Source organism: Molossus molossus, unplaced genomic scaffold, assembly GCF_014108415.1.
Source record: "Molossus molossus isolate mMolMol1 unplaced genomic scaffold, mMolMol1.p scaffold_m16_p_6, whole genome shotgun sequence".
Classification (NCBI taxonomy): domain Eukaryota; kingdom Metazoa; phylum Chordata; class Mammalia; order Chiroptera; family Molossidae; genus Molossus; species Molossus molossus.
Window position 1 is genome coordinate 8945132 of NW_023425399.1, and position 27844 is coordinate 8972975.

The 27844-nt window shown below is 43.6% G+C and overlaps 1 protein-coding gene across 10 annotated transcripts in view; it reads right to left on the reverse strand.

The window, feature by feature from the left end:
* The window catches only part of SLC9A8 (solute carrier family 9 member A8), a 73258-nt gene that overhangs the window by 25836 nt on the left and 19578 nt on the right, over positions 1-27844 (reverse strand). For all 10 annotated transcript variants that reach the window (XR_004957017.1, XM_036244092.1, XM_036244093.1 and 7 more), the window contains 6 exons: positions 25473-25531; positions 19690-19773; positions 14979-15080; positions 13400-13434; positions 8051-8194; positions 2271-2409 (listed from right to left, as the gene is read on the reverse strand). Coding sequence is in view for 9 of the 10 variants with exons in the window: in XM_036244092.1 (XP_036099985.1) it covers positions 2271-2409; positions 8051-8194; positions 13400-13434; positions 14979-15080; positions 19690-19773; positions 25473-25531 (563 nt within the window). In the remaining variant the exon portion in view is untranslated. The remainder of the gene's footprint in view (positions 1-2270; positions 2410-8050; positions 8195-13399; positions 13435-14978; positions 15081-19689; positions 19774-25472; positions 25532-27844) is intronic.

The window sequence follows — 27844 nt, forward strand, 5'->3', positions numbered from 1 at the left end:
AGGGAAGCTGACACACTAAGAAATATAAATGCCTGAGGCAAATGGTGGAGGGAACATTAAAATCAACCTAAGTTAGCTCATTTAAAAAGATTGACTTGAGCCCTGGCCAGTGTGACTCATTTGGTTGGGTTTCATTCCATGCATCAAAAGGTTTCAATTCCCAGTCAGGGTACATGCCTGGATTCTGGGCCCAATTCCCATTAGGGGGCGTACAGGAGGCAGCCAGTCGATGTTCTCTCTCTCTCTCTCTCTCCCCCTTCCTCTCTAAAAGTCAATTAAAAAAATCTTTTAAGCCCTGGCCAGTTTGGCTCAGTTAACGCATTGGCTTATGGAGCAAAAGGTCACAGGTTTGATTCCCGGTCAGTGGCACATACCTATGTTGCAGGTTCGACTGCCAGCCCAGGTTGGGGTCATGTGGGAGGCAACCAATCGATGTGTCTCTCACATTGACATTTCACACACATTTTCTCTCTCTCTCTCTCTCTCTCTCTCTCTCTCTCTCTCTCTCTCTCTCCCCCCCCTCCCTCCCTCCTCTTCCACTCTATATCTAAAATCAATGGAAAAATATCTTCAGGTGAGGATTAACGCCCCCCAAAAAATTCTTTAGAAAAATGCTGACTTGGAAGGCAGATAATGTGCCAAGGCAGTGGGGGCAAAGCTGGGCTGCAGATGGGCCGAGGATAGCCCACACTGCCAGGTCCCTTCCAGGGCCTTGTCACCCTTTCACCTCCCTCCTCCTCCATCAGATGAGATGACTAATGGGGTTTCTAGACCCTGGGTTCAATGCCCCATCGAAGGGCTGTCTTTCCTACTTCTGGAGATTTTCAAACTCGTGCTTCTGAAAAAGGAGTCTCCCACATACTCCAGTGCTGTCCACATGCCCATGCTGGAGCTCACAGTCCCATTCACCGGCTTCATTACAGTAGATGCTCCCCCTGCCCCTTTTGAGAAAAAAAGTAAATATGAAAGAAAGTATTGAGCTGGAAAAAGTTTTCTTTTCCATTCTGTTTATTGGTACAATATGAGAGCTGTCAATCAACTCAATAGAGCCTTTAGACTTCTGAACAAAGGAGTCGAAGGGAAAACTCGAAAGGACGGCAGACATGCCGGTCACAGGGAAAAGAGGCTTTTCCAGCCACCTGTGCGACAAACTGCTCATGGAGGGGGGCCAGGTGGCCAGCTCCCCAAAATGTAGGCTTAGGTTCGCACAGAAATGGGCTGGTGTCTATTCCTATTATGAACACGATGAATTTTCTACAGCAACAAAGGACGGTGTCATCGGCCTTCACAAGCCTCGCTCCTTTTCTGGCTGGAAAAGCTTACGGGTTGTTCAGCAAGAAAATCAGTGCAAACAGATGAGCTTACTTTGAAAGTCTCTTTTCTGGTCCTTCGGGATAAACACTTCCAGATTTTCTCAATTTGATGTTTTCAAAGGAAATTAATTTCTAATTTTTTGAATGTGAAAAGTGAGACAGGCCCTCGCTGGTTTTGCTCAGTGGTTAGAGCATCGGCCTGCGGTCCAGAGAGACCCGGGTTCGGTTCCCGCTAAGGGCATGTACCTCGGTTGCTGTTTGTCCCTGAACCTGGTTGGTTGTGCAGGTGGCAGCCACTCGATGTGTCCCTTTCACGTCAATGTTTCTCTCTCTCTCTCTCTCTTCCTCTCTCTCCCTCCCACTCTATCTGAATAAAAAAATGGAGAAATGTCTTCGGGTGAAGATAGAAAAAAAAAGTGAGACAGCAGAAAATGAAAATCATCTGAATGCAGTTACCATACTCTAGGAACTAAGAAGCCTCCCAAATCAGATCTGATATCCAATAGTGTACGTTTTTTAAAAAAAAATTTCCCTTTATTGATATTTAAGAGAGAAGAAGGGAGAGGGAGAGAGAGAAAGAAACATCGATGAGAGAGAACTTCGATTGGCCGCCTCCTGCATGCCCCCTACTGGAGCTACAACCTGGGCATGTGTCCTGACTGGGAATTGAACTGGTGACCCCTTGGTGCATGGGTTGATGCTCAACCACTGAGCCACCCCAGCCGGACATGTTTTTTAAGCTTTAAAAAAACGACACCCTAAAATTTTCATGTTAAATTTAAAAATCCTTGAGTTTAAATTAAAGGGCTTCTCAAACCAAAACTAAGGATAAAAATTCTCCATCAAACACAACCTTAGACTAGAACTGGTGCCCTCAAGGAACCGGACAGAACTGCTCAGTGGATATAATCAAGAATACCCTTCTCAGCCAAGCATATGCATCGTATAAAAGGATATCAATGCAGAGATTAAGCCAGTGAGAGTGCCAAGTGCTGCTGAGCCAAAGAACATTTTGAGGAAGTAGCCAAGGGCTTGTAAAAATGTTTGCCACCCACTGACATCTGACATATTTTTTCTTGTTAAACCTTCAGCTGTGCTAGGAAATAAAAGAAAAACAGAAAGAAGTTAAAATGTTATAGACAAAGTTATTAGAAATTAACTTAGAACTCAAAACTTATTTCTTGATTATTCTCTCATTCGTTCGTTCCATCATTCATTCAGTGAGTCACGCGTTCATTTGTTCCCCTGCTTGGTTCCAGGCGCTGTGGCAGTTTCTGGGGGTTCAGAGATGAGCGCAAAGGCCCTGCCCTTGAGGAGCTCCCCCGGTCTAATGAGATGGGAGCTAATGACCATCTGGGGTAAGAGCAAAGGGGCTACAGACACACAGTTGGGCATCTCGCCTCAAGGAGACTCTTCATGACACACGGGCTGGGTTTAGGGAGGAGAAAGAACCCCGAGGGAAGCACCCTGGGCAGAGGCAGAGCCCGACAATACCCGCGCACTCTGGGGCGCTGCTGCACAGGTCAGTACGGCTAAGACACAGAACAGAAGGGGCTGTGCGGTGGGGAGGACAGTGGCAAGAGGTGAGGCCGGAGCAGCAGGCAGCGCAGAACCTGGGGAAGGCTTTTGAGGAACCAGGCTAAGGAGGTGGTTTTTCATCCTGAAGGCCCTGGGGAGTGTTTGCAGTATGGGGGACCCTGTGGTAAGAACTGAGACTGAGGCTGTGGCATGAAGTCAGATTAGAATGGAGCCACCTAAAGAAAAACTGCCATTGGGTTCAGAGAGTGTGGGTTTAGGAGGAAGAATGGAAAGAACTTCCCTTTCATTGTAACAGAACAAAGTAAAACTATCAGAAGCCATTAAATTCAATTGTTGGTTTTATCCCCCAAGGGAAAACCGTTATACCATTAAAATGGAGTTACTCTCATTAAATGCCCTTCTCCTAAACAGTCTGTTTCTCCCTTTCAGACTGTCTCTTAAATCCATTCACTTCTCTCCCTGCCCTACTGTCTGCTGCCCCAGGTTCATGCCTCATTGCTCTCTATATACCTCCTTGTCTTCCTAGGACCAACCCGTTCTCCATTCAGTGGCCTAAATGATCCTCATACAATTCACACCTCATCAGGTTATCGGCCTGTTCAAAACCCATCAAGTTTCCTGCTGCTGCGTAGGAGGAAGCCTAGTCTTCTTAGCATAACCTTGTTAATGGGTTGAGGTTCTTGGGTTCCCTGAGACAGAAATTGAGAGGAAACCCCAAAGAAATCTGAGACAGATTTTACTAGGGTTGTGCCCGAGCACATGGACAGCAGCACAGAGGCAATGATGGTCCTCTGAACCAACTCCGGGGCTGGCTCTGCTTGGCTGCTTTTACAGGCTGGCAACAAACTGGGCTTACACAATAAGGCAGGCTTTTTGAAAAAATTAGGCCTGCAAATTCTCCATTTCAGGGTGGGATGACTTCCTTTTTCTGCTGCGGGGCATGGTGACTTCAGTCACGCGTGTGCTGCTGGGGCAAGATGGCGGCCTGCTGGTTACCACCGCCCTAGCAAGTCTAGCAGTCAAACCTCGACCAACTGTGCATGCGGGTCAGTAGTTAAAGCAGGCAGTTAGAAGGGAGAAAACATTAACTACCTCTAGGTTTTTGAGTAGAGAGTGGAGGGGTGGTGACATGTTTGCATTCCTTCTGGTCACCTGGTCTTAACTTGGCCTCCTGGCCACAGATATTTTCTATTTCCGGGCCCACTCCCTCTGTGTCGTTTCAGTCTGACTCCTCTCCCTGGCATACCTCTTGATCCCATCTCCTCCTCATCCAGGGACAGCCCCATGGTCACTGGCACCTCCTTGTAAGTCACCTTTCACTCCTCCTTGGCCCCAGCTAACTTCCCGGTTTGTTTCTCAGAACCTACGGTCAGTGTTACTTCCTCGGGGACACCTGCCCTGACCCCTTCACATAGCCAGTCATTTACAGGCTCTTCTGCTGCCTTCTCCACAGCATGTGGAAACGAATCATTCCATGAGGACCAATCCTGTTTAACTGCCATATGTCCAGGACCTAAGGCAGAGCCTAGCACACAAAAGACACTCAATCCATTTTTGCTGAATCAGTAAACAAAGTGAAGAATTGTCAATAGACAATAAAGAATTCAGCTTCATTATTCAGAATTTCATGAACTGGTATAATTATAAAGCAAGATAATCTCTGATAAAAGAGTAGCTTGATCAAGTAACCTCAAGAAGCCTTTCATGGCACTTCACTGTACAATGTAACATAATAAAGGTTCTGAGAAGTCCTGCAAAAAATTTAATCTACATTTTTTCACACAAATGTTTTCCAAATTCACCTAAATGCACAATCTCTCCCACTCCCTTTCTTTCCTAGTAGATCACGGGTTAACATGCTATCTTGGGGGATGCTGGGATCCAACAAGGGTTCTTACTGGGACAGTGCTTTCAAAGGCTAAGATCACCCACAGTTCCCAAATGACCTGTGGACCACATGCACACAGTGTCTAGCACCCACCTCATATGGCTTCCTCGGTTGGTATACTGACTAGTGTCACTGCTCTCTTTTTACGCAGAGAAGGCTTAGGCCAATGGTTTCTGAACTCAAGATAAATAGAAGTAGAATTTGGACTGTTTCTGGCCTGGATTTTATTTTTTCAGGTCATGTTTCTCACACCTCAAGAATATAAGTCAATGCTGTTTCAGGATCTATTTCATGAGCTTAAGTTGTAGCTGGAGAGAACAAAAGGTTTCCTCTACAGCAATTATTTTAAGTATTGTCATAGTAACAAATCAAAGCCAAAAATAATTTAATTAAAGTTAAAGAAGAAACAGAAGATACTCAGCATTCTGGCACTGATGAAGGTGAAAACATTAAAAAAAGGGGCAATTCATTACTATATTCAGTTGCAAAGATAAATGTGTCAGATCACTTTGAAAATGATCACTTATGACGTACACCCTTAAAAACAAGACGTGATTCTATGTGAGAATCAAGGAAAGCGGACAACAGCTCCAACCTGTAATGCGGAAACTGGGCAGGCCTACCATGCCTCTTTCTCCCCTATCTCCCTCTTCTGTCTCAAATAGCTCACAAGACAGCTTGCCCAAGGGCCTCTCTGTAATCCAGTGACTGTTTCCCCCCTGCACCACTGTGTTCACTTCTCTGTGAGCATCTTTCACCTTGGATTGAGTTTGTCAAGTCCAACTGGTCTCGAACAGTGTCTGGAACACAGAGGGCCCTCACCAAATGCTGATGGTGGACAACTAATGTGTAGCAGGTCTGGAGTCAGTGAGGATGGTGTGGTAGGTCAGTGACTTCTGTGTCCCAGGGGTGTTGGAGGTGGGGGCTGCAAACTATATGTGCATGTGGTCCACAGGTCCAGTTTGGGGGACCATCATCACAAGTGATCTCCAACTTCAAAAGCACTTTTTCCAGGAAGCCTTTGGCTACTTATAATGAATGATCCCATCATTTCTCATTTTAAAAATAAAATATCTCCTAATCTTCGGCCTTTTTGTAGCAAAGAGACATGAAAAAGCTCAGAAAAGATCCTAATTCTGACAGATTTTTAAAAACAAAATAAATTAGAAACAAAGCCATTGAGTTTAGCTCCTAATGTATAAAAATAACTCAATGATGTCACCTCCAATTTGGGCAAAATTCTTTATCACAAATGTTCAATATGTGCAGCTAGAATATGAGATAAAAGTCAAAACCAGAAAGCTAAGAAGCTTTCAGGGTAGATCTTACATAAGAAAAAAATATTGCCATCGGGTTTCTTAAAGGTCTTATAGCATGATGTATGAAAATTTCCTAATGAAGCTATAGAAATTGTTACCAAGAAAAATCTTAAAAAGCCAATAACAGGGAATAGGTTAAATAGGTCGTAGCAAATCCATAGAAAGGAATACTCTGTAACCAGTATATGCTATTACAGAAGATTATTTTATCAACTCTGTTTAATGGAAAAGCTACAGTACAGTATATGGAATATAAGCCCATCTAAATAAAATATATGTATACTTCTACCAAATTGTTAACTGTAATTATCTCTGGGTAATAATGCAGGTAATATTTCTTTTTTGCTTGTGTGTATTCTAAATTTCATAAGAAGAATATATGTACTACTTAAAATTTTTCTTTTTCTTTTTTGATTTTAGAGGGAGAGGAAGGGAGAGGGAAAGATAGAAACATCAATGAGAGAGAACATCAACGGGCCGCCTCCTGCAAGCCCCCCACTGGGGATTTGGCCCACAACCTGGGCATGTGCCCTGACCAGGAAATGAACCAGCGACCTCTCAGTATGTGGGTCAACGCTCAACCATTGAGCCACATTGGCTGGGCTATAATGTACCAGTTTTAGAAAGACAAAAATATTTTAAAGTTTGTATTGTTTAGGTCTGCTGAGAACCTCTTGCAATTAAGCAACTTTTGGTAAGTTTTTCCCTACAAAAGTAGGATAAAAATGGGGTAAACAGTGAAACAGTAACGGGGGCAGGAGTAGAAGAGGAAAGGGTCTCACGTTAATTGATGTCAGACGCTTTTCACATAGCACCATACTAAACCATTCCATACTTAAATCCACCCTCGGCAGAGGCATTATCACCCTCACTAGACTACTGAGAAACCTGCGGCTCAGGGAGGTGGAAGAGCTGACCAGGATCACACAGCTTTGAGTGGCTTCACTAGGCCTTGAACCCAGGTCAGCCTGACTCCAAAATCTGGGCTCTTTCCACTACAAAACATCCTTTTAGTCCAATGTAAGAATTTCAAATGTGGTCTATGATAAAGCTTTTAATAAAATGCTAACTACCACAGTATGTTATACTTAGCAAGGAACCTTGCGACAAAGGAAACAAGTCAGAATTCAGATCATGAAAATTCTGTTCTCTAACAGAACACTGATTGGCTCCTAAAATTCTCATGGCTCATCTCTGATACACTGTACAAGGGCTCTTTCCTCCAACTGCGTTGACTATTGGTGCCTTTTCTGTTTTTTTGCAGAACTGTTTGGGTCTCCTGCCCACACACGCTAATGACCACCACAAAATGTAGCGTTCAAGGAAACAGCCCTGCATCAGATAAACACATTTGAAATAATCTTGAATTCATTTCCTTTTCCCAGTGACATTTTATGAATCACCTTTAATTTCTCAAATCCTATCAACAAGGGCAGTAATACCAATGGACATATAAATAAGATTTGCGGTTTCCAAAGTGACTCACCCAACAGCATCTTAAGGAGGGATGCCTATTAGTATCACTACTTTCTTTTATAGCTGTGAAATGAAAGATGACCTGCAACAGCTCCTAAGTGAGAGAGTAAAACCTCTGTCTATTGTTGTCTACAACAATGCAGTCCAAACTCTAATCCCTCAATGGGCTGCCCCATCACCATCTGGGGAAATGATTAAAGACCTAAGTTCTTAGGACTCACCCCAGACCAGTCACTGCCTTAGAAGCGGAGGGTGGGGCCTGGGAACACTACATTTAATAAGCACCCCAGGAATGCAGACGAGAAGCTGCACTCAAAACTACTGCTAAAAGGTAGGTCATAAAAGGCGGATCAATCTGGACCTTGACAGCATCCCTCGGGCATGTCAGGACAGAAAGATGAAACAGGTGAACTGATCACCCAGAGGACAAGCAATTGCATACAGAGCTGTATGGAAACACCCGTCCCTTTGTTACAAAGACCTTCAGTTCTGTCCCTTGAAGAGAGCACACTTACTTGGTCAAGACAATGGAGACCGCGTCGTTGAGAATACTCTCTCCAAAAACCAGCATGTTGAGCACTGGGTCCACGTGAAGTGCATTGAAAATAGCAATAGTAGCCACTGGATCAACAGCAGAAATTAGGGAGCCAAATGCAAAACTGTAAAGAAGGGAACAGGAAGGGGATATTCTGTAACGTTCATCACTTGGTCCACTGTTAAAGCATTAGAGCCGGGGACTGCATGTGGTGTAACAGTACACACGCTGCAGTTGAAGTAATGGCAAAGTTGGCGTCTTTCCTCCCTCTTACAATAGGTATCTGCGGAGTGACTGTGAGGGAGCAGTGAAGTGCCCACTCTAAGAGTTGTTAGGAATGGCCTCGTTTCTCCCTGTAAGTATCAAGATTTTGACCAGTGATGGATGGAAAACTTTTGCTTAAATGCATTAGACTCCCCAGCTTTTTTGGTCAGAGCAGTTGGAACCATGATGGCTCCAGGGCCTCCCCGAAATGACCCATGGGCTCCTGGGCCTGACCTCTGCTTTGCCCTTGCCACCACCTGTGACCGACCCCAGCCTCCAGTTATATCTGTGACATCTAAACGAATGCCAGCAGCAACCCCAGCTTCAGAGGACAGGCGGCTTGGCTGACAGGCACCAACCCCACCCCGTGCCACCTCCCACCAGGCCAGCTGCTCTCATCGACAGTGCCCATTACCTCCAACAAATATGCATTAATGGCCTAATGTGTTTCAAGCACTGACGCTAATAGTAAAGCAAACATTTATGTGACACCATGTTCCAGGCACTTAAACACTTTACATATAGTAACTCAAGGATCCACTGTATGAGCTGGTACTATTACTGCCCCGATTACACAGGAGAAACAGAGACAATGCTGTTAAGGAACTTGCCCAAGGATGGACAGCTAACAAATGGCAGAGTGAGGATTCAAACCCAGATCTACTGGCTCAGAGTTGCTGCCCCGAACCACACCACTAGATATAGCGATACCCAGAGACTGAGACCAATTCAGAAAATGGCACGTTTTACACAGGAAACCGGGGCAATGAGAGGGCAAGATCTGAGGTGGGAGTCGGCTCGGCTGCCTGAGAAATAAACAGGCGAGTGTGGCAGCTGCACGGTGAGGCGAGTGGCAGGAGATGGTAGAGGGTGGCGAGGGATGCAGCGCCAGATCACCCCATGGGCCACCTGAGGGGTCTGGGGGATCCGTTCTCAGCCCTTTGTCTTTCTTCTACCTCAGTGTTCCTGCAAGCTTCCTGGCCCCTCAAACTGCTACGGCTGGCACTGCCTTCTTTCCACGCCAGCAGGATGGCCGGCCGGCCCCTTCTACAACACAAGGCCAAACACAGAGCCCCAGTGGGACAGTCCTGCACGAGAGATGGAAGCCAGAGACTGTCCACCTCTGCTTCCCACCCTCGCCAGCTTGCAGTCTGCGAGGGAAGAGGGAGCCACTTGGCCTGGGGATGGAGTGTGCCCTGTCCACGCTGCCACCAGCAGCAGCCCTGGATGGTCACTGGACTCCTGGTGCAGGGAGAGGGGTGCTGATGGGAGGAGATGCTCAGCTGCCCTGCCTGTTACAGTTCTCTTTGCAAATCAATAACCTAGCATTCTGGTCTCCTGGGTAGCTCCCTGGGAGTTTGATTCATGTGAATTCACGCAGGAGAGCCTGCTTACCTCAAGGAGTCTCTGGATCCCAAGCTGAGGACCAGACCCAAAAGATGGTCTCAGCTCAGACCCCAGTTCCCAGACTTTCTCTGTCCTCACAAAAGTTGTCATACATATTATGAGCTGTGACTCTACCTGCCTCTCACCTGCACCATGAGTGCCAGGTGCACGGGCACTGTGTTTTAGTCACAGGTGTATTCCCAGGACTGGTACTAAGCATAGCCCAATGAGATCTGCGGAAGGCAGGCAGGCAGAAGGGATGGAGGCAGGGAGAGAGGGTAGGTAATAAGGGACTGCCAACCTGGGAGGCCCTGTTTGGTTGGTAGCTGGCCTTGAGGCCCTTGTGCTGCAACCCAAACATAGACCTTCTGGTTTCTCTTCTTTTGTTCCCTCTCATCACCCATGGCAACATCGCAAGGGCCTCTAAGAAAGAAGATCTAGAAAGTGTATTCTGAAGTGGTGGGTGAGGTGGAGGCATGGGGGACGGCTCTGGGATCATCTGGTGGGCTGTGTGACTTTGTTCGGCTCAACTGGCCCCTCCCTCCATCCCTAGGGCCGTGCAGCAGACCAGACAGACGTGGTTCTCCCTGCTGAACACCCATGGACCCTGGTTTTGGTAATAGCACCCAGTTTTCCTTTGGGGGGCTACCTCCCCTACTTTCTCTCCATCCATGCAGTTGCATGGGACTCCAGGAGTGAGCAAGGGATCCACGTTTGTTGAACGAGGGCCATCACCAGGCATGTACCAAGTCAGGGGAATTAGGACGGCTCTTTTGGCAGGGATGGCTAAAGGGTGCGGTGAGCCCAGGGCCACCAGTGCTGCCACACGGGGCAAATGTGCCCAAGGATGAAGTCAGTCAGGGAAGAGCTGAACTGAGACAGCAAAAGAGAGATTCCTGACATCGTGGGCCCCTGAAACTGTCATGCCAGAAGCCATTACTCTGGGGGACACTTCAGTTCTATGAACCAACAAACTTCCTTTTTTTTTGCTAAAGCTACTTAGCGCTGGGCTTCAGTTGCACTGGAAGAGGCCTGCCTGATGTTCTTTGTCACAGTCACTGTGGCGTCCTGAACGGGAAATCAGAGAGCAGCAACCAGAAGGGGGACTGATGAATGGATAGAAGGATGGAGAGATGGAAAGGTCTGTGTTAAAGCAGATACACTGAAATGGAAAAGATAGACTCAGGGTCACGTGGGTGTCCATTGTACAATGTCCACCTTTGCTGCAAGTTTGAGATTTTCATAACACAGGGTTGGGGGAAAACGCTTTTCATAAATTATGTAACACATTTGCCTTTGGCTGGGAATCTAAATTGGGGCCGAGCATCTGACAGGACAATGAAAAGTCTGACCTATGAACTGCCTGAGTCATCAAGAGGCCTGAGTTTGGGGGGTCATTTGACCTTGCCATCAGTTGCTCCATTTCATCCCTTCATGACCCACTTTTTAAAAAACGCCAGAAGCTGGAAGTTTAATTTAAAAGTGTGTTTTCTTGATTCCATCGTCTCAAAGGATAGCGACATCAAGAAAACAAAAAGGAAACAGTCTAGGATGGTGAAATAATTCAGGGTGTATCGATGAGTAAAATCTCTCTCCAGCAGAAATATCACTAAAATAAAATGCAACAAAGTTTTCATTAAAAAAAAAAAAAAATGTTTTCTCTAGTGCAGAGGTCTGTGGGTCCCATGTTTGACCTACATGGTGTTTTGAAAAACTGAATAAACTGTCAACATGGAAAACCAGAAAATTCCCTATTAATATCTAAAAACTTGGCCTCTTTTGAAAAATTTAAAAAACTATCTAGTAATTCTGGGCCCACAGAATTACTAGATACGTATTTTTAATCTTAAATATTACTAGGTGGAGCTGAGACATGGCTGTCTCCTTCAGACAGGGCGTGCTCTCCAGTTCACTGTCGCCACCTGGCCAGCTTCCCCTGTGACATGTTCTGCCAGGCCCTGCAGCAGTGTAGGTTTACAAATGCTGGCTGTCCTGACCAGTTTGGCTCAGTGGTTAGAGCGTCGGCCCATGGACCGATGAGTCTCGGGTTCGGTTGTGGTCAAGGGCACGTACCTCAGTTGCAGTTCGTTCCCGGCCCTGGTCAGGTCGTGCGGGAGGCAACCAGTTCATATGGCTCTGTCGCATTGATGTTTCTCTCTGTCTCTCTCTCTCCCTCTCACTCTATCTGATAATAAGTAAAAAAATATCCTCAGGTGAAGAATAAAAAAAAAAAAGAAGCAAATGCTGGCCATTTTCCACAGGAAACGAAGTGTCAGCCCATGGAGGAAGAAACTACCTGGCTGTTAATCTGCTTGTCTAAGGATCAATTAATTCTCTTACTCATCTCCTCTGAACATCCCAACCAAAAGCCCAATTCAATTTTACAAGAATTTGCCAAGCATTTTCTGTATCTCTAACAGTTGCCCGCAAACAGGTTAAAGGCTTGAACGCTGTGACCTCTTACTTTGCTTGAACTGGGCTTGGAACATTTCTTTTTACTGGCAAAATACCTACACCATGCAAGGTACCAGTTCTGTGTTGTTTTGTTTGTTTGTTTTTAAATCTTCATTGTTGAAAGTATTACAGATGTCCCCCCATTCCCCCCTCCTCCCCACTCCCACCCCCCTCCTGCTTTCCCCCAACTATTGTCTGTGACAAGTTCTGTTTTATTTCCAACTCCTTATGGAATAAAAATGTGACTTTTGCTACTTGTTTATATATCAAAACTATCTTACAATCAAAGCTCTGAAATGTACGTCCCTGGGAGAAAAATGAGACTGGACTTAATGTTATCAGAGGCACATTTCCCAGGAAAAGGGCTCCAGGTTCTAGTCCCCAGGGCGCTGCTATAAGCTGAAAGCGGTGGCTGGCTGATGGGAGTGTCCCGGGGCTGAGCGCTCACCCTGCTTCCTAGCGTGGCAGCCACACCAGCCCCCGCAGGACAGAACTTAGGAGACGCAGAAACACAGAGCAGGGCTGCATCCTCGCTGGACTTCTCAGAGCGGGGAAACCAGGCTGAACTCTGCATGTGCACTTTTTCAGCACTAGATCTGGTACCTTCTCAGAGACAGCTGCCTAGGTGGCTTCTTGCAAAGACAATATGGGAATTCCTGGACTGGGCTCCTAGGCAAAGCAGCTCTGAGAGCTTACTGGTGTAGCTTCAGACTGAGGAGGACATGCGCAATAGAGCCCATCTGTCTGCTTCCCTCCCCTCACCCCCCCCCCCCCAACTGGTGGAAATCCCAGAGTGAAGATTTACATCTCACTTCCCCTAACTCCTATCCCTAACCCATCAAGAAGACAACTTTTCATTGTGGCCATTGAAAAGATTTATAAATCAGTTGAAGAGGATTCTTCATAATAAATCAATGGTGTAGCACGTGGTGTGTGGGGGGGGGCGGGGGGGCAATAAGGTCATGAGTTATTCTCTCCAAAGCTTAAACTAAATTAATAATTTCAATTATCAATGCTCTGATTAGAGATCTTCAAAATTTCCTTGATTAGTTTTTATTCATTTCAGAGACCCAAATTAATTCAGAACAGATTCTACAGAGAAATAATCAGCAAAACAAAAAGAGAAAAAGAACAGAGAGGTATTACACCCAGGAATTAATGTGGAGAAGCTTTTCCCCCATCTCAAAAGTAGTCTCACATGGGTATTAGAGTATGAAAGATTTACCTGTCTGTCATGTTGAGTTTAGAGATTACATCAGCCTGTAAAATAAAAGACACAAACACACAGACACAAAAAAATCCCCTGGAGAACAGCCAAGAAGATTAAAATGTCCATTAGTGCTTTATCACAAAGGGATAAGGACACTCATCGTTAGTCCTCAAACCACTTGAAAATTTTTAAAAACTCCCAAGCTTTCATTTAAATATGCATCCGATCATCATACAACAGAAGTATGAAAAAGCATGCTACATTTTTCAAGCTAAATTAACTTCAGTTTTCTTCTTTGAAGTGTATTCCCATTTGGTACTGGAAGATGGGCACTGAAGAAGGCTGCAGGACAGACAGATTTATTCTGGTGCCACTGAGGCAGCAGTGAAGGTGAAATCAGATGGATGGTTTTTAGCCTCCAGCCATCAAAAGAAGCAAGCACATCTAACACACATAAGAGAAATCTGCACACCACCCAGCTGCCTGAACCTCCATCTTACTTTACAGAACTGGGGCAGGCAAACTTCCGTTACTGACCATAAAGGTAAAGAACTGACAGGTATGGGTGTGCATAATGCAAACCAGAGACACTACCTTCCTAGGTGGGTCTGATTTAAGTGAATTCGAGTAATTTGTACCCCAAGTACAGAACAGCCAATTGATGACACTGGGAACTGGTTTAGTAACTGTGAAAAATCCAGAGTATATAAGTCTACAGACGGACAAGTTGGAATTGAGTGAACACATTCAAAATCATCTTTGATTTTTAAAACATAAATTTTAATTAAAAAGAGAGCATTTAGCCTGGCCGGTGTGGCTCAGTGGATTGAGCGTTGTCCCATGGACTGAGAGGTCCTGGTTTGATCGCCAGTCAGGGCACATGCCCCGGTTGCTGGGTGGATCCCTAATAAGGGGTGTGCTGGAGGCAGCCGATCGATGTTTCCTTCTCACATTGATGTTTCTATCTCTCTCTCTCTAAAAAATCAATTGAAAAAAAAAAAGAGCATTTAGCCCTGGCCAGTCTAGCTCAGCAGTTGGAGTGTTGGCCCGTGGGTTGCAGGTTCAATCCACAGCCCTGATTGGGGCCATGCAGGAGGTGGCCAACTGATGTGTCTCTCTCATATTGAAGTTTGTTTGTTTTTCTCTCTCTCTCCCTCCCTCCTACTCTATCTAAAAAATCCGTGCAAAGGTGTCCTCAGGAGGATTAATAAACAAAAAAAGAGCATTTGCCCTATTTAGTATACCTAACAACAAAACTGATATTGTTATAATCTGAAGATCTTGATGGTATCTAATCTTCTTTATCTTCAGGTATTCCAACTTAAGACAATGTTGCTTTGCAAGTAAGAGCAAACAAATACTTCTGATGATTATGGAGAAGATTCACTCAATTCCAGACATCAGAGCTCTTCGAGGAATCTGAGAAACAATTTTAACATGACTGACTGTGCCTCACATGAGTCTGGAGGTCATTCCAGAGGAGCATTCACCTCGAATGTGGAACCCAGGCCCCATGAGGTGTCCCTACCCCACCTCCCTGCACCAGCTCTAAGAATGTAAGATTCTCAAAGGTTTTCAAAGATGTTTTTCTTACCTGACCCAGAAAATAAATTCCTCCACCTACTACAAAAGCGGAAATTGCTGTACCAAAAACAGAGAACAAGGTGATGGAACCAATATTTTGAAAGAAGTTACCCTGTTTGAAAGAGCAGAAATGAGAGAAATGATTAGAACAGCTGGTCCAGTCAGTGACGGCACTGCCCCCACACGTGCTTGATTCTCTGTGAGAGGCACCATCGCCCACCCTGTCTGGCAAGCTGGGACCCTGGGAGTCTTCCCTCACGCCCACATCTGTTGCAGAGCCTAGGCAGTGGCGTTACCTTCCCCATGTCACTCACATCTCCCTGCTTCTCTCCATCGTCATGTCTCCACCGCCTTGCCCAAGCCATCATCGCCTCTCCCAGGGCCACTGCAATAGCTTCTAACAAGTCTCAACCAGTCCTGGCTCCTTGCCCTCCTCTCTCCAAAGGCTTCCAGAATGATCTTTGCAAAAGACAAATCTGATTGTGCTACCTTCACTCTGATCCCCCACTTCCACTCAAAATGCAGCTAAAATTCAACCAAAGCCTGGATGATTCGATCCCTGTGAAGACTTCTAACCTCCCTCTTTGTTTTCTGGGGGCCAGTCATAATGGTGGCTTTCCGTGCTCCCTGGGTTTGGACCACACTTCCTTCCTCATTGCTTGATGAGCTTTTATCATCCTAAGGTCTCAGGACATTTTCACTGTTCCTGAGGGAAGCCTTCTCTGATCTCTCAGCAAGGTGAGATCCTGTTCTATGCTCTTAATGCACAATGACTCTCTTTTGGCAGCACTTGATATGGCTGAAATTTATATTTATTCATCTAACTATTTGACTGATATCTGTCTTTCCCACTGGGCTGCAGGCTCAACAGGGGCAATGACCACATCTGCTTTTGTACAACGCCACTGACATAATGCCTATTAGATGCAAGATGCCCAATGAATAGGTACCAAAGGAATTAACTGTGTTTCATGTCTGACCTAAATTCAAAGTTTATACAATTATAATTTTTCATTTAATTAAGAAAAGGTAGTAGGAGCAGGGAGGAGGGGATCAATGGGGGAAAAGGAGGGAACATCTGTAATACAATAATAAAGATAGCCCTGGCCGGTTTGGCTCAGCGGTTAGAGCGTTGGCCTGCAGTCCAGAGAGTCCCGGGTTTGGTTCCCTCTAAGGGCATGTGCCTAGTTTGCAGTTTGTCCCCGGCTCCGATTGGGGTCGTGCGGGTGTCAGCCACTCGATGTGTCCCTTTCACGTCGATGTTTCTCTCTCTCTCTCTTCCTCTCTCTTCCTCCCTCTCTGAACAAAAAATGGAAAAATGTCCTTGGGTGAGGATAAAACAAAACAAAATAAAACAATAAAGATAAAAGAAAAGAAAAGGTGCATTACTACAAAGACTGTCAAGATAGAAGGTTATACTATTAGAAACTTATTTTTTCTGTCTAGGTCTTTTAAACAATTTTTTATTTCACTCTATTAGTATCATCATCATCATATATAAATGATAGATAAAATATATTTCCCTCTATATGGCATTTAAGAGAAAATATTTGAGTCCAAGTAGCATGGTAACATCTTTCAAATTTCCATAAAACTAAGAAAAGTAGCAGTTTGTTAGAATCCTGTGGATCCACTTAGGAGCAACACCAGGGAACCTTGATGACACCTTGACTGTGACTGTGGACCAGGGATCCCATCTTTTTGATCAGGAACTGTCAAGCCATAGACAACAGGGACTAACATTTTAAAGCTCACTTCAAATGGGTGTGCTCAGCTCAACCCTGACAGCCCACTAATCCTACCTCCTTAAGGAGGTTTCTCTGCTACATTCATTGCGATTTTGATCTGGCTCGCCATAATCTGACATTCAATTACTTTGCTTGGCATAACAATCCTTAGCACACAAAGAACTTTAAAAAAACTCAAGGCAAACACGATGATTTGTTTTTTTCCTAAACAAAAGGCTTTCATCTATGAGCTTCTCTTTGCAAAAAAGCTGCTTTATTTTGTTATTTTAAAAATAGATTAAACTGCCCAGCTGGTGTGGGTCAGTGGTTGAGCGTCAACCCAGGCACCAAGAGAGGTTGCCAGTTTAGTTCCCAGGCAGGGCACATGCCCAGGTTGTGGGCCCAATCCCCAGTGGGGGCCATGCAGGAGGTGGCCAATTGATGTTCTCTCTCATCAATGTTTCTCTCTCTCTCTCTCTCTCCCCCTTCCTCTCTCTAAAATCAAAGAAAAAATTTTTTTAATAAAAATAGATTAAACTAAGTTTTGATCTGTTTGTAGGGAGCTAATTCTGAGAAAATATATATAGTTGGTTAATATCAATCTGGATATTGAAATTTTACCCAAATACAAGTTACCATACTATAAGAACTTCTCTTTGCTATACAAAGTGAATTTATCTGTTTCTGACATAATTGTCCTATTCTTTGTATGATATTAATAATTTAAAGAGCCAGTACCTGCCTCCCTAGTATATATCAACTTAGAATAGTCTTACTGAATTTTTTATTCCAAGTCCAAATTTACATCAGCAAATACAGCAATATTAAAATAAAACATTCAGCGTTGACTTCCTGTCTTCTTTGGGGAAGGATAAGAAGTGGACACAGTTTCTTAATTCATATTTCCATATCACATTGGTCCCTTTCACATACATGATCACTATTTCTGCTGGAAAGCCATCTTCAAAGAAATATTTTTTTGTTTTTCACTGAATTTATTGGGGTGACACTGGTTAATAAAATTACACGGGCTCCAGTTATACAATTCTATAATATATCTGTATTATATGTGTTCACCACCCCAAGTTAAGAAATTATTTTTATTTTATTTTTTATCCTCACCCAAGGACATTTTTGCATTTATCTTCAGATAGAGCAGGAGAGAGAAACATCAATGTGAGAGAGACACATTGACTGGTTGCCACCCACACAACCCCAACCGGGGCTGGGGACAAACTGTAACCAAGGTACGTGTCCTCAGCAGGAACCGAACCTGGGTCTCTCTGGTCCGTGGGCTGATGCTCTAACTGCTGAGCCAAACCAGCCAGGACAAGAAATGATTTTTAAAGAAACTATTATTTTCCTCAAATTTTGAGCAAGTTTATTTCCCCTCCCTCCAAAAAAATTAGAAAATAAAACTTTCAATGCTCTAATATAGTAATCTAGGTGTTGTGTTTTTAAGTTAAAATCAAATCCGCTTCCTCAACATTTTGAAATATTTTCATAATCTACTGATAGTTCTTTTAAAGATTTATAAAATGAGAGAGTAAAAGACATTGACCTTCAATTCTTTCTTGCTTGTTTTCTTTTTAAGAATTACCAGATGTCAGTAATGGTTTATAAGACTTGGATTTTTTTTTTACATTAAAATCCCTTTTCACATTTTATATAGATAGATATAAAATAAAATAACAATTTAAAAAAATCTGAACTGAACATCTTAGAATATTTTTGCTTTAGTACCCAGGTGAAAAATTAAAGATTAATTTGTGTTTTAACCAAAACTCTCCTGACAAATTTAACTCTCAAGTTTATTATATTAGTGTTCATAACACTACTGGGAACATTGATATTAGTAACAACAGATACTCTTCTTAATAACAAGAAGCACTACCGTTGATTTAATGAGGTGGTTGGCGCTTTGAATACATTTTTTCATCTAGTGTAACTTTCAAAGCAACCTGAGAGGTAGGGTTCTCTGGGATTTTTGTTTTTTGTTTTTAATTTCTACTATACCCAAAAAGAATCCATAGGGGGCAGCACATGATTAGATCTAGGTCTCAGGCTCCAAAGTCCAGGCTCTTGCCTCTCTCCAAGGGTAGGATAAACCTTAGTGCTTTCAACCTTCATAACTTTTTATCATACTCACAAAATAACTTTTGTATTACTAACATTTTAAGTTGAATAATCTATTTTAAAACCTAAATACCTTTATATTTAAAGAATAGGCAAAGAAAAAAACCCACCCATGCATACACACAAAACTGGCTCAAAAGTGAGATGCTCCCACCCAGGCAGAAAGAGCCCAAAGGGAAGCTGGAGGACGAGAGACCAGAAATGACAAGGCAAATGCAATGTGCAGGGGCCAGTGACGCCGCTCTTCAGGGTGGAGCCGGGTAGCCAAGGGTGGGAGCTGAAGGACTAGGTAGAAGGAGGGGGCTCCAGCCTGTGCAGAGCAGCCGGGCCAGGCAGAAGAAGGGAAAAGATGGAAAAGTGGGGAGAAGGGGATACCAGCTGGGAGCTGAGGCCCAGGGCAGGTACTGAGAGGGGAGACACTGAAGGATGAATGAGCGAAGGAAGTAGAAAGGCCCCACGTGATGAGCTGAGAGAAACAAAAGGCCCAGGGCCCATGTCCCTGTTCTCCCAGTACACAGTCTATCCTATTCACACGTGTCAGTCTGTGTCCAACAAGAAGAGTCAATGTGTCATCCATCTACCATTTGAAATCACTCTTACCACCTTCCTAGGCAAAGCACCCCTCTGTGGAAAATACTAGTTTAACGAGCACACTGCCTGAAACTATGAAAGCAGCCCACTGACCATGTCTGCTCCTGTCCACAAGTGAGGCAGTCCCGTCCAGCTTCTACCATGCACACCCAGGATGTGCGCGTGGAGACAATACTGCGAAATTAACATCCAGGCTTTTAAGGACCTTGCCTTACAAACTCGAGAAGCCACCTGGACCAAAACCCCTAATGTGTGCCTGGGTCTTACCTTGTGTAATGAATATCCCGACTCAAATATAATAGGTGGAAGCAACAGAAGGAAAAACATATTTGGACGAAACATTTCTTCTTCCTGTAAATATAAAATGGGTATTTTCAGGGGCATGAAACTTGTGTAATTAAGAAATAAACCCATCAATGAGGAGTAATTCATCTTTCAGGCTCAGTAGAAACAGACCACGTTCAAGTACCTACCTCATTAAAACATCAAGCAGGAAGACAGACCAAAAAAAACACCCCCCCCAAAAAATGCATGCATTTAAAAATGTAAGACAGCCCTGGCCGGTGGTGCTCAGTGGTTAGAGTGTCAGCCTACACACCAAAGGGTCATGGGTTTGATTCCTGCTCAAGGGCACGTACCTAGGATTGTAGGTTCACTACCCGGCCCCGGTTGGGGAGTAAGCGGAAGGCAACCAATCAATGTGTCTCTCTCACACTGATGTCTCTCTCTCTCTCTCTCTCTCTCTGTCTCTCCCCCTCCCCCCTCTCCCTTCAACTCTCTCTAAAAATCAATGGAAAAAAATATCCTCAGGTAAAGGTCAATAAAAAAAAAAAAATGTAGGATAAGTGGCTTTAAAAGGTGACCAGCTAAAGAAAAAGCAGAATGAACTGCTTTGGAACAGTCAGTCATATGCTTTTCATCCTTTACTAATAAGAAAAGTTCATTTTAATACAGAAAACAGCCCTGGCCGGTTTGGCTCAGCGGTTAGAGCGTCGGCCTGCGGTCCTGAGAGACCCGGGTTCGGTTCCTGCTAAGGGCGCGTACCTCGGTTGCAGTTTGCCCCGGCCCTGGTCGGTTGTGCGGGTGGCAGCCACTCGATGTGTTCCTTTCACATCGATGTTTCTCTCTCTCTCTCTGTTCCTCTCTCTCCCTCCCACTCTACCTGAACAAAAAATGGAAAAATGTCCTCGGGTGAGGATAAAAAAAAAAAAAAAAAGATTAATACAGAAAACATTTCAATTCAAACAGAACACTTTCTTTTTTTTTTTTTTATCCTCACCTGAGGACATTTTTGTATTTATCTTTAGATAGAGTGGGAGGGAGAGAGGGAGGAAGAGAGAGAGAGAAACATCGATGTGAGAGAGACACATCAACTGGCTGCCACCCACACGACCCCAACTGGGGCCAGGGACAAACCACAACCGATATAGGTGCCCTTAGCAGGAACCGAACCCGGGTCTCTCTGGTCCGTGGGCCGACGCTCTAATCGCTGAGCCAACTGGCCAGGACCAAACAGAACACTTTCAAAAACAAGTCCACAAATTGGAACCGTCCAGGATAAAGGTAATGATAAGCCCTAAAACAATCCACTTAGAGAAGAGCAAACCCTCCAAAGGTCTAGGACAGCCCCACCTTTTCTCTGCCTCTCATACAACTGCCATTTTCCTAAATCTGACAGTGATAAGAGTCCCCACCTGAGGCCTTTGAGACTTGGGACACGCCTATCAAGGCAGCCCCTCACCGTGCTTTCAGATTCAAATACTAATTACAATTATGAAAGGTGTTTCTAGATACAGCCAACTTTGGTGGGATGAAATAACACTTGGATTTTCTATATTAATCGATTTCTCTAATTGTTGGTGGATTGGGGGAAAATACATATTGGTCCTCACGTCCAAAATGACTACATGTAATATACAGTCTATTAAACACTGCAAAATCAGGCCCTTTTCATATGAAAATTTCTATGCCACAATCTTGACAGTCTAGTTTCTTATCAAAATTCCCTATTCAAAAGAATAACTAAATGTATTCTTACAAATGTACAGCTGTTACCATGAAGACTAAAATAGCATTTTTAAAAGGTTCAAAATAGAAGCAAATGATGACTTCTGATTACGTCTTAAAATAGTACAATGAGCCTGTACAACAAGCTCGTGACTCAGACTTGGACCATGTGAAAAGAAGTGGGCTGATTCGTGTGTTTTGTGAGGCAACCAATTCTCAGGAGCTGTGCAGTGGGGCCACTGTATAGATTCCTTTGGCGTTTCAGAAACTAAACCTCCCCTGGGGAAAAGGAGAACCCACCTACAATGGATTGCGTAGTGTCTTCCAACCCCAATTCATGTCTTCCTGGAACCTAAGAATGTGACCTCATTTGGAAATCGGGTCTTTGCAGATGTAATTAAGGGAAGAATTCAAATGAGAGCATACTGGATTAGGGTGGGCCCCAAACCCAATGAGAGTGTCCCATTAGGGACAGAAAAGGACACACAGACACAGAGAAGGACACAGCCAAGGAGCGCCTGGGGCCACCAGAAGCTAGAAGAGGCAATGAAGGATTCTCCCCAGGAGCCTGGATTTGCTCCCTAGAGGGAGTGTGACCCCGCCAACACCTTGATTTCAGACTTCTAGCCTCCAGGACCAGGAGAGAGCAATCTCAGTTGTTTTAAGTCACCCAGTTTGTGGCAATTTGTTACAGTGGCCATAGGAAATGCACCCACCACCTTAGGCTCCCTGATTCCTTTTGGTAACATCTCCCCCAAAATAGTCAGAGGTGATTTTTGGTGGCCCTTGAGAAGTGTGTGCCCAACACTGCTGACCCCACAGACTGGGAAAGTCAGCCCCTTTGCATTCTTTTTCAATCCCAGTTAAGTCAGAGCCACCTTGGCCTGGTGCTACTGCGTGTACAGCCTCGCCTCTCTCCAGCGTGCCGACCTCTCTTTCTGACAAAGAGAACAGGTTTGACCTTAGAGGCTTCAGCAGGCGTATGTACTCCTTTGTTTTTATCATGTTTATGTATAAAAACAATATTGGTTTTCCACTTAAAACAGTATTATGATGTTTCCTTTAAAATACAGGTATATATAGTATACCAGTGTTCACAGCAGCATTATTTACAACAGCCAAAAGCTGGAAACAACCCCAGGGTCTGTCAATGGAGGAATGGATACACAAAGTGTGGCACAGACCTACATGGAATATCGTTCAGCCATAAAAAGAAAGGCAGTTGATACATGCTACAATATGGATAAACCTTAAAAACAATATGCTGAGTAAAATAAGCCAGACATAAAGGCTAAATATTGTATGGTTTCATTTATATGAGGTACTCAGAGTAGGTAAATTCATGAAGACAAAATAGAATAGGGCTACTAAAAAAAAGAATAGAAAGTGAGGGGGCGATGGGGAGTTGTTTAATGGGCAGAGTTTCTACTTGGGATGATGAAAAAGTTCTGGAAATAGTGGTGATGATTACACAACATTTTGGGTATATTTAATGCTACTGAATTGTACATTTAAAATGGCTAAAATGGCAAATTTTATGTTATGTATATTTTATCACAATAAAGCTTTAAAAACTGCTATAAGAATGTATATAAATAAAAAAGCAAGTTGACCCCTGGCTGGTTTGGCTCAGCAGTTGGAGTGTCAGCCTGCAGACCAGAGAGTCCCGGGTTCGGTTCCCCCTAAGGACATGTACCAAAAAAGAAAAAGAGCAAGTTGATTTAAAGAAACCTATCAGGTGTATAACAATACAGGTAGAAGGCAGGCCTAGTGAGACAGCCCGAAAATAGAACTTCTTGGAGAAAAAACACCAAGCTCCTTGTTTTTCTCATCTCCAACTCCTCATGCAGCACCCAGGTTCCAAACGGGTGCTGCTTCCCGCTTCGGCTTTACAGACACCTGTTCTTCCAGGAAGCCTACCCCAACCATCCCCGCCAGAAACCCCGCCCTGTTCTGAGGGCAAGCACTGGTTGTCTGGATGGCTCTGCAGGTGCTTAATTCATCACTCAACTTGGGCTCACTTGTCTGTACTATTAAATGTATTACTATTATTTTTATTTGGAAAGAAACATTTTGAAAAACAAATTCAATAACACTGAAGTGTAGCCTGGCCGGTTTGGCTCAGCGGTTAGAGCGTCGGCCTGCGGTCCTGAGAGACCCGGGTTCGGTTCCCGCTAAGGGCACGTACCTCGGTTGCAGTTTGTCCCCGGCCCTGGTCGGTCGTGCGGGTGGCAGCCACTCGATGTGTCCCTTTCACATCGATGTTTCTCTCTCTCTCTGTTCCTCTCTCTCCCTCCCACTCTACCTGAACAAAAAAATGGGAAAATGTCCTCGGGTGAGGATAAAAAAAATAAATAAAAATAACACTGAAGTGTATAAAACTAAAAGTGAGAGGTAACCTCCCATCCCCTCCTCCCACTACTCAGAGCAAGGTCACCAACTCAAAGTCTTCTGGGGGCCACACATTACCAGGGGAGCAGTTGCCCCTCAGTGCCTTGGATCTCTGCTACCAGAATGTGGGCTGATGTTAAAGAGCTGCTTTTTCAACAGAAGCTAGGAGTTCAGATTTTTATGTGGAAGTTCCCAAATTTTATATAAAATAAGTATATTTTAAAATCAAGCAATTTTTAATTGTTTTTAAATCAATTCCAATTTTAGTCAATTGCTTTTAAATCAAATGAAACAAAATGTATTACGTTCAATTCTCTAACAAGCCTAGTCTGCACCCATGGCCTAGGACGAGCCACAGCGAGCATGGTTAAATTTAACAAGTTGCAGGAAGGCAGACATACCATTTACAACGTGTTCCAGTGAGGCCTGCCTGTCTCAGCCCCAGCAGAGGGGAGTTCTGTAATATTAGGAGCTGAATATACACTTGAGAATTCATTTAATACATACAATGCTTCCTGAATATTATTTTTAACAGTTTCAAATTGTGTTTTAGGTCAGGCTATACGGCTTGTTTGTAAAAGTTTATACTCTACAGCATAATAGGCACATTAATCCTAGTGGGAGCTCAAATTAGATCAATTTTAACCATCCAATTCTTTAATATTTTGAAATGGACCTTATGTCCATTCACAAATACAACTTTGTAACACACTTGTTAATCCCTCTACTCAATATCGGATGCTCAAGTTTAAGTTGAAATTCAAGTTTCAGTTGGTCTTCATACCACAAGATGATGCTCACTCTCTAATGACCATTGTGTAAACACAAAGGTATGGACATCCACACACTAAGGACAGCATGATGTGTGGAGAAAATATAGAATACACAGGACCAGAGGGTCTGGACACATGACTCAACTCAGCCACTTTCTAGTTCTGTGATGTTGGACATGTCCCGACTTCTCTGAGCATTACTTTCTTCATCTGTAAAATGGTATGATAATAATACTCAATCTACCTCCCATGGAAATTATGAGGACAACATGAGCTACAGTTTGTAAAGCATTCTGTAAGCTCTACAGTGCTAGACAAGTATGTTTTATTATTCTCAGCTGTAAGAATGGAATTGGGAGCAATGAACACTGTTCAATATTTAATGCTAATTAGATCCCCAACCAGTGTGGCTTAGTTGGTTGGAGCGTCGGCCCATACACCAAAAAGTGGCAGGTTTGATTCCTCCTGGTCAGGGCACATACCCAGGTTGCAGGTTCAATCCCCGGTCAGGGCGCGTGCAGGAGGCAACCGATCAGTCTCTCTCTCTCTCTTTCCCCCTTCCTCTGTCTAAATTAATTTAAATAAATAAATAAAAATAAGTAATGCTAATTAGAGCCTTTCCCTAAGATTATAAAAATGTGCATAAATAACATAACATAATATTGAGTGCCGCATGTTAACTTGAAACAGATATATGCTTTAAAAAAAACCCACTCAAATGTGAAAGTATCAACCCTAATTTAATAGAATGTTAAATAAATTTATATAATAATGTAAACTTCACTGATAAGAAAGCCACCATAACCATCAGTGTTACTAAAAATAACAACCAATAAAAATTATAATTACATTGAAAAATGAATAGTTGGGCAAACCTACCTTCCAATTTGCCAGTTTTTTAAACTCTATAATTTTTATAACTGCTCCCATGAGAATACCTAGAAGAGAAAATGTAAGTTTAACATAAATTTAAGGTGTGAGAAAGATTACTCAGGTTTATTATTCTAGGGAAAGTGAATATTATGTCTCTAAATGGCTTTTATGGATTTCTGCAATTTCATGTCTGAAAACACAAGAATGGAAATTAGTGTGAAGTTTTATGAGTTTCTGACTTGCACCTCAGGTAAACATACTATAATAAAGTCTACAAAAATTGGCGTGGGGGAGTTTACAAAATAGTACGCAAGGACAGTCTGTCTGCCTGACCCAGAAGATTTAATACCTCTGATTATTTCTACATCCATCATCACCATGAAATGGGAGAAATCTTACATGCTAAGTTTGCCCCTTATTCCTACTATTTTCAAAAATGAATCTAGCCCAGCTCAGTGGAATCTAGTGTGGCTCAGTGGTTGAGCATCGACCCATGCCCCAACAGGTCGCCAGTTTGATTCCTGGTCAGGGCACATGCCCAGTTGTGGGCCAAATCCCCAGTAGGGGGCATGCAGGAGGCAGCCAATCAATGTTCTCTCTCATTGATGCTTCTATCTCTCTCTCCCTCTCTCTAAAATCAATAAAGAAAAAAAAATGAATCCAAGATCACTTTCTTGGACTCAGCAGCTCAAAGTGGAATATTTAGAGATAAAATCCCAATGCTGAAAGTAACCTAAAGTAAAAATTCTGTGAAATTCTTGGAATAAAACAGACCATCTAAGGTCAGGCATGTTTCCATAAAGCTGACAGGCTCATAAGTCTCCCATAAAATAATTCTCAAAGAAGCATCATGGATACAATTTATGACTGCTGTGTTACTCACTAAGTAAATGATTTTTTTAAAAAATAAGCTTCCATTGATTATCTTAGAGAAAGAGAAAAGGAGAGGAAGAAAGAGACAGAAACATCGATGAGAGCCCGGCTGGTATAGCTTAGTGGCTGAGCATGGACCCATGCACCAAGAGGTCGCCAGTTTGATTCCTGGTCAGGGCACATGACTAGGTTGTGGGCCCGATCCCCAGTGGAGGCATGCAGGAGGCAGCCAATCAATGTTCTCTCTCATCGATGTTTCTCTCTCTCTCTCCTCTCTCTCTAAAATCAATAAAGAAAAAAGAAAAAAGAAATATCGATCAGCTGCCTCCTGCACACCCCCCACAGGGGATCAAGCCTGCAACCAGGCACATGCCCTAACCTGGAATCGAACCAGCAACCTCTTCGTGCATGGGTCCACGCTCAACCACTGAGCCACACCAGCCGGGCTAGGTAAACGATTCTTAACCCTGCTGGCTCATTATAATCACCATGGGAGCTTTTTAAAAAATAAAGACAGTAGAGCAGAACTCCAGACATACTGAACCACTATCTCTGGTAGGGGGTGACACAAAGCAAGCCTGAAAACCACTGTCATAGACACTTAGCAACAGACCCCCTTCCCCCAGCAGAGGAAGGAGCTTTCCATCAATTATAGACAGCTGAAGAAACATACTTTGTTGGGAGGGGTGAGGAGACAATTATAGAACACAGAAGTTTATTGGGAAAAGGAGTCGCACTAACACGAATTGCCCTGGGGAAGGAGGGACTTGAGGTGAAGAGAGGAGATGAACAATTTTAACTTATGAACCTCTAGGCTATTTGAATTGTTATATATTATTAAACGACTAATAAAATTACTTTGAAAAGAGATGAGCCATACAGGGAGTCACTGTCCGCATCTGCAGGACGGCAGGAAACACTGTTTCCAACCCTCTCCAGCTGGAGTTTCCCAATCGCTTCTTTGTCCTTATCTTTTCAAATTGTGTATACATTTTAAGGAGTTTTATGTTATTAAGCAAACACTTCATTAATACTTGGTAAGATGTTATAGAAAAGACAAAAGTCCCTTTTGATGAGATCCCACCCCCGACTCTCATCTTAATTGTCTCTCTTCTTGCCCCAAGGTAACCAACCATCTTGATAGGTTTGGGAAATATTCTTCCAGACCCTTCTCTATCCCCTTACATATTTCTATTTAACCATACAGTCCTGGTGTGTGCATATGTGTGTGCGCACACACTGTGTGTGTGTATACACAAGGCACACACCTGTGTGTATTCATATAAAATTTATGGTGCTGTAATGTATCTTTCTACTATTTGCTATTTTGCTCAGTGTTAAGTCTTAATCTATATGTAATAACAGATCAGGGATTATTACATGCAGATCTGTCTCATTGCTTTTTTTTTTATCCTCACTCGAGGACATTTTCCATTTTTTGTACAGATAGAGTGGGAGGGAGAGAGAGGAAGAGAGAGAGAGAGAAACATTGACGTGAAAGGGAC